General features: G+C 41.8%; 1 protein-coding gene across 1 annotated transcript; it reads right to left on the minus strand.

Moving 5' to 3' along the window:
- Positions 1–201: 201 nt before the first annotated feature.
- Positions 202–9,447, minus strand: LOC124863562 (WD repeat domain phosphoinositide-interacting protein 2-like). Its single transcript, XM_047357990.1, has 12 exons — positions 9,199–9,447; positions 8,389–8,471; positions 7,460–7,629; positions 7,276–7,372; positions 5,944–6,041; positions 5,678–5,770; positions 5,497–5,567; positions 5,249–5,362; positions 4,146–4,310; positions 3,528–3,635; positions 3,342–3,439; positions 202–1,578 (listed from the first exon to the last, which is right to left on the minus strand). Exons 1-12 carry the CDS (start codon positions 9,270–9,272, stop codon positions 1,466–1,468), a joined length of 1,284 nt encoding a protein of 427 aa, XP_047213946.1. The 5' UTR covers positions 9,273–9,447; the 3' UTR covers positions 202–1,465.
- Positions 9,448–9,747: the final 300 nt, after the last annotated feature.

Raw genomic sequence — 9,747 nt, forward strand, 5'->3', positions numbered from 1 at the left:
AAAAATTGCATATATAGTTATGTCTTAAGATCTAGTATGAAAATCTGGATACATTTAAGATTTTTGCAGGGCTAAAATTGATATGATTAAATGAAAGACTAGTTCAAACCCTGCAATTGGAAATATCAGTCATTGATGTAAGTTAAGTCAGACATTTTTCAAAGTTGATGTATAATTTAGGCTCAGAAAAATAAAATCTCATACATCAATACAGAATTTTATTTTCATTTTAGCTTCAGATGAACGTCTTACATTTTGTACAAAAATCATTAGAAAACGTCTGCCGCTCCAGAATCCCAGGGCTAATCCTTTGTAGGGGCCACTAAACAAACTAAAGGATTAACTGGGAACCATGCAGCATCCTGGCCCAGTTGATGAGGCTCAGCCTGACCTTCAGAACAAAGTTTCAGTCCACCGTTCCTTCTCATGGTCAAACACGCTCTCCCCAGTATTATCTGACCACATCTAGTAATGTACAGAGTAGAGATACAGAGTAGGATGATGGAGGAAGAGGAGAGTCTGCAGCTTACATTGTACTGCCCTTCTCCACTCATGTCTGCAATGGATGGGCACAGTACCACGTCAATAACACCATGCATGTTTGCATACGCATGACACATCATTGAAATTGATTAGTTAAGAAGGTTTTAAAAACAATCAACAATATCAGTAATAAAAATAAAAAAAATCAACAGGTGAGTGCAGGTCTGTGAAGGGCACAGAAAGGGCATAGAGGTCTGCTTGGATGAGGTAAAAGGGGATGGTTTATTTGCAGTTGTACATGCCCAACACACACGCACACCCTTACACACACGAAGTCTCAGCTAAGCACGCAAAGGTCTCTGCCTCACGTCTGAAGCTTTCAAATCTTCCATTAGTCGGTAAACCCGATGGACGCTGCACACTTTCGGTGTCAGAGGAAAGGATCAGGAAATGTTGCACAGCTCAATCATGGTCATCCTAATGACAGCAGATTTTATTCCAAGCAATGAAAAGATTTTCTCCCGTTTCAAACAGAAATAATAATTTTAAAAAAACGACAGAGAGGCACTTACACAATCACTTTCATTTTACACAGTGCTTGCATTTATATATGTGTCCAAAAAATGAGACACAGCTACATTGTTTTTTTTTTGTTTCTTTTTTTGACCACGCTCACAGGGTGGGGCTCACTTTCACAATGAAGCCTGGTTTTAGCAGTTGGCACATGTACATGCAAAGCTTCAGATTCTGGCCTGCACAGGCAAACTAAAGGGTAAACGGGGCAGGAGGATGGAAGGGAGGAAAATAAACTGATTTGTATGTGGACAGAACAACGCACAGACAGACTGAAAGGCAGGTTCTTGAACATCCCACCCTCCCCGCCCCGACCTTTGATCTTGCCCCTGCCCCTCCTTGTGGTCTGGTGTTTTACAGCACCACCAGAGGAGGCCTCTGACCGTCGGGGGTCCGAGCTTCTGGTAGGTCATTCGGTTTCAAGGATGAGCGGCGGCTGCTCGTTCTCCTCCTCTAAGCGCAAGTCGTTAAGGTCCTCTTCAAGCCCCGACCCTCCAACTGCGCCTTGCTCTTCACAGTAACCTAGGAAACAAGCGTAAAGCTCAAACGCTGAGGCAATCAGGACTGTAACAGTTTCCACAACTGAGCTTACCCTGCATAAGTTGCTAGATACAATCACATTACTTAGACATTTATAAATCATCTGCTTAAAGGAAATGTTGATATTCAGTGGTAATAAATATATGGTCCCGTTTATTAGCAACGCTGGTGACAATGTGCAGAAAGCTTTAAAAAATGAAATAATCTTTTAGTGCAGCAGCAAAATCTCCCACCAGAAAATATAGAAGAACTTTAATTTGAGTACATTTGTATAGTGAGGGAAAAGCCATTTGTTTTTTAATAAAACCAGAACCCCTGCTGTTAATACCTCATATGGCCCCCCTTTTGCCCTAAGGACTGCACTCCTCTCCTTTAATATTTCCCAAAGTTAGACAAACACAAAGACAGAATTTTGTCAATTTCTTTTTGAACAATCTCTCCAGACCATCCAGCTGGTCTCTTGATCTCACCAGGTGGGTTTCCCAAAGGATTTAGTTCTGAGGAAAGAGATCACAGTGGAAGAAGGTTGATTTTATGTCCGATGAACCATTTGTGTATGGATTGAAAGACTGAATGACGACCCATTTTCAGTTTACTGGTAGAGTCCACCAGATCTCCTGGTATAACAAAGAGCCCATAATGCCATGCACTTTAACAGGGCTCCATGGGTGTTTGGAAGAGAAACAGGCCCGCAGTATCACAGATCCTCTACAGCAAAAATGGGCATGAGCTTCTCCACATATTCATCGTATGCTAAACCCACCTGTTTGCTGCAGAAGAGGCTCAATCTTGACCAAAGAAGTTCCAGTTAGCGTCACTGTGGAGTTTAGCAAACTCCACATGTTAAAATTGGGATGGTACAACAGAAAAGGCTTTCCCTTTTTCAGTCCTAAACAAAGTCTAGCTACTAGCTGTTGTGGAGCCTTGGTGACCCAGAGATGCCACTCTATGCTGCAGTCCTCTAAAGAGGAGCGCCGTGGTGCATCTAATCAAGAAACTCGTGACACACATAAGAGTCATTGTGACGAAGTGCATCGAGACGCTCCTGAACAGAACAGGGTCAACAAGGATCACTAAGCGCCTCGCCCTGTAGCATCAGACACCGACCAGAACCGGTTGGTGAGGGTTGTTTCTGTCGTCGCGGCCCGGTTGCTCTTAAAACTGAGTTTTCGAGATGTTTCTTTGTACCACCCTTACCATCCAGCTCACTGCGTGTGGTGACAAGATAGATATGGGTCCTGCTTCAGCATACTATGCCTCCGTTTCATAGTATGTTTATAGCTCAGGATACCAGAAAATCACCAATTACTAAAAAGAAAATACAATAAACTAAAATTAAAAGATCCTTCACTTACTTTAAGGGGATTGCTAGGGGTACAAATAACTGTGCAAGCTTTGCTTTTGCTCACAAATATTTCTTACATGATTATTACACAATGTTTGCCCTCTGAACAAAAGTGTTTCAGTTTGAAATTAAACTACTGCAAAAAAAGGCAATTTTAAGACTTTTTAGACACCTTTACTAGGGGTGCCAGTTAATGTTCAGTATGTTATTTAAACATAAAAATACTAAATTTGTCCACATAAGAAATTACAACTCCACCTCTAACTATAAACTTTCTGCGTTTACACAGAGCTTCACGTCTACAACAACCTTTTTATCTCCGGTGTATCTTCAAGGTAATTACTTGTAAATTATGTATATTAAAGCACAGCTCTGAGTGAATTAAGGATGTCTAAATTACCTTTAGTGACCGCAGCACTGTAGGTTTGGGCCACAAGAGGGCGATCATGTGATCCCTGTTCAAGGATCTCATTGGGAGGCTCAGCACTGCTGTCCAACCTGCGTGCAAATACAGAAAAACGTAAGAACGTTCACAGTCTGCTCCATGCAAAAGCTTTACTCTGCATTCTCGGTACTTGTGCTTCACCTGTGCTGCTTCATGAGCGTGCATTCCCCACCCTCCTGTGGGTCCAAGTTATACAGATACAAGAATCCGTCAGCTGCTGCGACCAGCAGCCTGGGAATCTTCTGAATCCTAATTCAGATACAAATGATGATTCATCAGAAACCTGTTGCGAGTTCAGCTGTAGCTTGCACACAGACCTGGAGTTAACTATTCCAGGAGTAGTTAGGGCATTTCCGTGGTCATTTGCATTTCAGCTTTTGGGGTGTAACAAGAGGAAGTCAGTTATTGTTTACAAAGAGAGGAAAGCTATTTATTTTTATTTTTTTTTGCAATAAACAGCAAAAACATGGAGCTGATGTGAGCAGCAACAGCACAGCAGTAGGCAGCAAGACTAAATTATGTTTGAATGATATAATTATAACAACCTACTCCTGAATAAATACAAGGGAAACGTACACTGTTTTGTTTTAAAAACTGACATATCTGGTCAGTTGTAGGTCTGAAAGCAACTTAAAGAGGTTAAAGATGAAACATTCTATATATTACATGCCTGCAGATTTTAAAGACATTAAAACAAACAAACAATGGGGTGTTGAGTGTTTTCTGAATGGATTGTTGTGCGTGTGTGTCTGTGCTCACACAGCTAAAGCGCAGATGTTCTTGTGCCCGCAGAAGGGCAGGCGGACGGTGGCGAAAGCTCGTCCCTGGGTGAACATTTCTGTGACCTGTGAAGGCAGATAGGTGGTGGACGCCATCAGGACCTTTCCCAAGTAACCTCCCCATGTTGTGGGCTCCTCAGCTGGCCTGAAATAACGCAAAGAACATGAGCTTCGTTTACAATTTGTTGCTTTCCAACTTACAAAACATGATTTTTATATTTTTACAAATAACAATCTGAAAAGAACTCTTTACTACGACACCACTAAATCAAATGCAGTTTAAGCAACTGCATTTAAAGTCGCCTAATTAGTAAACATAGTCCATCCGTGTTTAATTTCAGTTTGAATCCAGATAACCTGTGAAGACCTCTGAGGTTTGCTGGAGGACATTAGTAATCAAACAGCACCATGGAGACCAAGGAACACAGCAGACAGATAAGGGAGAAAAGTATAGAGAAGGCTAAAGCAAGGTTAGGTTAAAAAACAATATCCCAAACTTTGAAGATCTCACAGAGCTCTGCATGGCACAACTGCATAACGCCTACATAAACTGCCAGGCTGGGTAAGGGGAGCATTAATCAGAGAAACAGGCCAAGAGGAAACATGGAAAAAGGAAAGCCAGTGTTGAAAAACACCATGAGATTTGCAGTTTGACACAAAGTATTCCGGGGACACGGCAAAGATGTGGAAGAAGGTGCCGTGACCAGATGAGACAGTTGTTTTAAAGAGGAGAAAAACTAACATTGTGCATTACCCCGGACACACCAGCCACACTGTGAAACATGGTGGTGGCAGCATCATGTTGCAGGGTGATTTTTTTCAAGAGCTGGGACAGGAAAGCTGGTTAGACTAAATGGAAAGTTGGATGGAGCTAAATACAAGACATACTGGAAGAAAACCTGTCAGAGGACACAAAAGACATGAAACTTGGGCCGAGGTACAATGGAATGGTTTAGATCAAAGAATGTTCATGTGCTGCAATGTCCCACTTCACAGTGATTAACTACTTTAATCACTGCGGACACAAAGTGTCCTGGAAGATTAATTTAATGGACAGAGAGAGAGAGTGAAAAAAATACTTACACATACTTCTCCTTCTGCATTTCTAATTTGAAGATATGGACCGTCTCTGTGTTGCTCGAGGCAGAAAGATACAGGCCTTCCATACTGAACGCCAATGAACAGATGCTCACACACCTAGAGCACAAGAACCATACACGTAAAAGGGGGCTGGAGAATCCAGCGTTCAGCATATGAATACGCACAGACAGAGGAACACACTCTACTTTGACTGCTCTTTCATTTCCGAACTACCAAAACTCATCTTCTACCTCTTGACACCTCGCCGAAACTCAAACAGCTTCTGTCCCTCTGGAATGGAGAAGACACGGATGACGGTGCCCTGGGAGGAAGTGAAACACACAAGACGCAGGCTGAGAAAAGGAAGCAACCACAAGGATTCCTCTATACTCAGATAGAAGTCAGCAACAAAGACAATGGGCCAGACAATACCTTCTCTGAGGCTGTGGCCAGCTTGGTGCCACTTGCGTCAAACGCCAAAGCTGCTAAGGGACTGTCATGAGCTGGAATCATATTGGCTGCCCTCTGAGGAAAAAAAACACACACGTGTTTACTTTAGACTGAATGAGTTCATACAAAGAAACCCAAACAGAACAAATGCTATCTTAAACGTTAACAGAGAAGAAGAAAGCGTAAATATTTCTGCCATAAAACAAAACAAAGAACACACCGCGTGAACTATGTTTGCGTTTCCCTACCAGGTTGACTGTGTCGAACACCTGGACCTCCCCTATCGTCGCACTGCCTGGATATGCCAGGTAACAGTTATCATTGCTGATGGAGAGAGCGCACAGACCTGTAGAGAAGCACAAACTCCAATAAACTACAAAAAAAAAAAAACTGAAGGAAATTTAACTTTTAACGCTAAACCTGCCCAAACAAGAAAACTGAAGGCTGAATGAGTTAATCTACAGGATTTTAAGAAATGAGAACATCCTCAAATAGTGAATTTACATCAGTAATTCAGTGCAGAAAGATAAATTAAATCATTGTATAGATTTATAACACAGGGAGTGATATTTAAAATAAAACTTGATTTTCATTCAGACCTGTTAATTGTGGCCTGACTGGGCAGTTGTCCTGCAGACAACCATTGAAAATCTCCACAGGAGGTTAAAGGAGGTCATTGCTAAAGAAGCTGTCTGTTTGCAGTCATATTAAGTGAAAGTTTAATGAAGAAAAAGGTGTGATTGAGAAAAGGTGCTCGGGAGATTTGGGGAGTTTCCAACTGTAGCTCAGTAGAGAAAATAGTCGCCTTGCAACCTGAAAGTTATGGGTTCGATACCAGTTTCCTCCTGCCACATGTCAGTGTGCACCTGGGCAATGCACTTAACCCCAAGTTGCCTACCAATCTGCTGATCAGTGTGTGCCTACATATGGCTCGAAAATTATTACATAAGATCATTCTATTTACAAGGTGTGGACTGCACCTGGACAACTGACAAATACCTTATTTCAGAAATGTCTTTGTTGGCCTAAGGCAGAAAAAGAAAGCTCTGTTGTTTAGTACTCTTTTGATGAAAATACATTAATGAAATACATTGCTTTTGGAAATCTAGGTCTCAGATTCTGGAAGAAAAGTGGAAAGGCAGAGAATCCAGGGTAAGGTCATCTGCAGCTGGTCGTCCATTGTGTTTTATAGGATCCAAAGTCAGCACAGCCAGGAAATTTTGTGGAGCACTTGTGCCAGCACACTGGTCTGACCTATAACCCCACAGATAATCTATGGGGTATTGTGAAGAGGAAGATGAGAGACACCAGGGGGCAACAATGCAGATGAGCAGGAGGATTTTTGCTTTTTTTATTAAAATATATAAACTTTTGGATAATATTCTAATTTACTGAGATGTACCCATTTACAGATTTAAATTATAACTAAATTATATGTCACTGGGCTAAGACTGCAAAGACGGTTTGCAGCAGAGACCCAGGAAAGGAGAATTTGACCCATTTTTATTCCACTGTAAATCTAATTAATAACATTGTCTTTTTTAATCTGGTTTCTTCTTGGTGACATTCAATGAACCGACCTGATGGGTTAGGTGGCGTCTCTCTGATAGTGTGCAGCACTTTCATGTCTCTGATGTTGTGAATGTAAAGCGACTCTTCCAGACACACAATCAGCCTCTGCAGGAAGACAATGTAACATCAACAACGCTGACCAAAAAAACTAACCAAACATTCTGAAAAGCAATTTTACTCCCCTTTTCCTACCTGTCTGTTAAGTTTTACAGCCAGTATGGTGTTTGAATAAGAGTAGTTACAGATCTCGGTTCCCTTCTTGAAGTGACAGACTTTGAGCTTCCTGGGTGCCTTCAGGCTCACGATGGCCACAAGGCTGCTGGAGAACAGGCGCTCCACAATACACACATCCTCCGTGTCAGCTGCCGATACGCACACACAGAAAATATCACTTCACCCGGTCTGCTAAGTTGCATGGTAACGGTAACAATACGCTTGATGTGAGAAAGCAGATTTATGCGTTGATGCAGCTTTGCAACTTTATGTTTACCAAAATCAACTACTGACATGATCTCTGAGCTCAAACAAAAGGCCAACACAAAGCAGTGCATGATTATAAAGTGTAAGGAAAATCATGCACAGTTTTCATAAATTTGTATCAATTAAAAAAGCATCCCCACAGGATGATGCTGCCACCACCATGTGTCACGGATGAAGTTAGTTTTCGTGCCACAAAAAGCGTTTTGCACTTAGGCCAAAAACTTAAAATTTTGTTTTTGAAAAAGAATTTAGTAAAACCATGGGGTGATTTTTTCTCCCACATTACAATTATGCCACACTTTATGCTGGTTTATTACCTGAAATCATGGTCAAATGTACTGAAAGTTCTGGTTGTGATTTGACAAAAAGGGGTAAATGGATTACAAAAGCAACAGAGAACATAAAATGATATTAATCTAATAATAAGGGAGTTGCCTGATGTTAAGCCATAGAGGTCTAAGAGAAAGTGCTGACAGTAGTTATTTGATAGTTTAGGGTAAGTGATTGCATCCTGTCTAGACTAACTGCATTACATATAACCACTAAAACATGTGGCTGAGCTGCAGTGTAACGACTGTAAATACTGCTTGGAGAAAAAGACAGGCTTTAGAAAGCATGAACAGAGCTTGGATCATACTTACTACATTCATATATCTGCTCCAATTTGTCCACAAAGGACAAGGAGAAAAACTTGTATCCTGATTTGGTGCCAACAGCCAAGGACCTACAAAAAGACCAGGAGGAGGAAAGACAGCTGTAGTGACCGAGCATTGCATCAGCGGCATACAGTCCTCACACAGAGGCTGCATGGAGCTCCTCTGTCTCTGTGTCACTGGATACGCCAGAACTGGCTGTCACACTGCGACATGTCTCACACCACTGAGCTGGTTTTGCAATAACACCGGGCCTGTCCACTGCTATTTCAGTGAAACAAACCGCTGAAAGTTGACCTATTCCGTAACACTGAAGAATGTAAATGTGGTGACCATGTTCGGGTTTCACAGCTATGTCTAACAGCTCTACAGCTAGCTTTGAAAACGCATCTAAATGTTAGTCATTCATCATTACAGCGGCCGAAACATGCAACAAAACTACAACGTTACATACTTTTGCCTTATAGTTGGACCGTATAAAACTTAGTAACCTTTAACTAAGCACCCTAACCAGCCCCGTGGGGGCTAACTTCGATGTGGCTAAAGTTAGCCCCCGACATCACAGGATCACGTTAGCTAAAACGCTAAGCTAGTCTCTACTGAATTAAAATCCTATATAAATGCTTTCTTTAACGACCTGTCTGAATGCTATTTTCAATTTTAGAGAGAGAAACTTCCTCCTGGATGTTTCACATGAGCACCTGTCACCCAGTTGGTACAAACTGAACTAACGTCAGCTAGCCTGAAAGCCCCCGCAGGCCTTTGCATCCCCGGACTCTCTCCCCGGCCCAGCCTTACGTGTTGTCCTGGTTAAAGTTGGCGAAGAGAAGCTGGCTTCCGCCAGCATCCCCACTCAGACTGGCCAGGTTCATGGGCACGACACCGTCGACATATAAAGTTTCTAGTAAAATAGCAGCAGCAGGACTGGAAATGTTTCAGTGAAATATGCAAAATTGTTGCGTTTTCACGGGGCCATCTCTGTTTCCAGCCCCGCAGTTCTGATTGTTGTTGTTTTTCACTAGGGATGTTTCTCACCCTGTGGGCGCATGCTCGATGGAAGGCGGCGTTCAATGCATTTAAAGGGCCAGGTTAACACAGTGATAATAAATGTCTATAAAATTAGTAAGAATAATAATAATAATTATCACAAAAGTCAGAATGTGTGGCTGGCTTGTACCAGCGAAAGGGGACAGAGAAAGAACTAGAGATATGAGTCTATTAAAAATACAATAGTGTAAAATAGTTTGTGATTTGATCTACCAGCGCCCTCCACAGTTATCTAAAAATGATTTTTAGGATGGATGGTGATGAATAGTTCTACGTTCAACATTAATCACACAAATCCTG

Source organism: Girardinichthys multiradiatus, chromosome X (assembly GCF_021462225.1).
Source record: "Girardinichthys multiradiatus isolate DD_20200921_A chromosome X, DD_fGirMul_XY1, whole genome shotgun sequence".
Taxonomy (NCBI): domain Eukaryota; kingdom Metazoa; phylum Chordata; class Actinopteri; order Cyprinodontiformes; family Goodeidae; genus Girardinichthys; species Girardinichthys multiradiatus.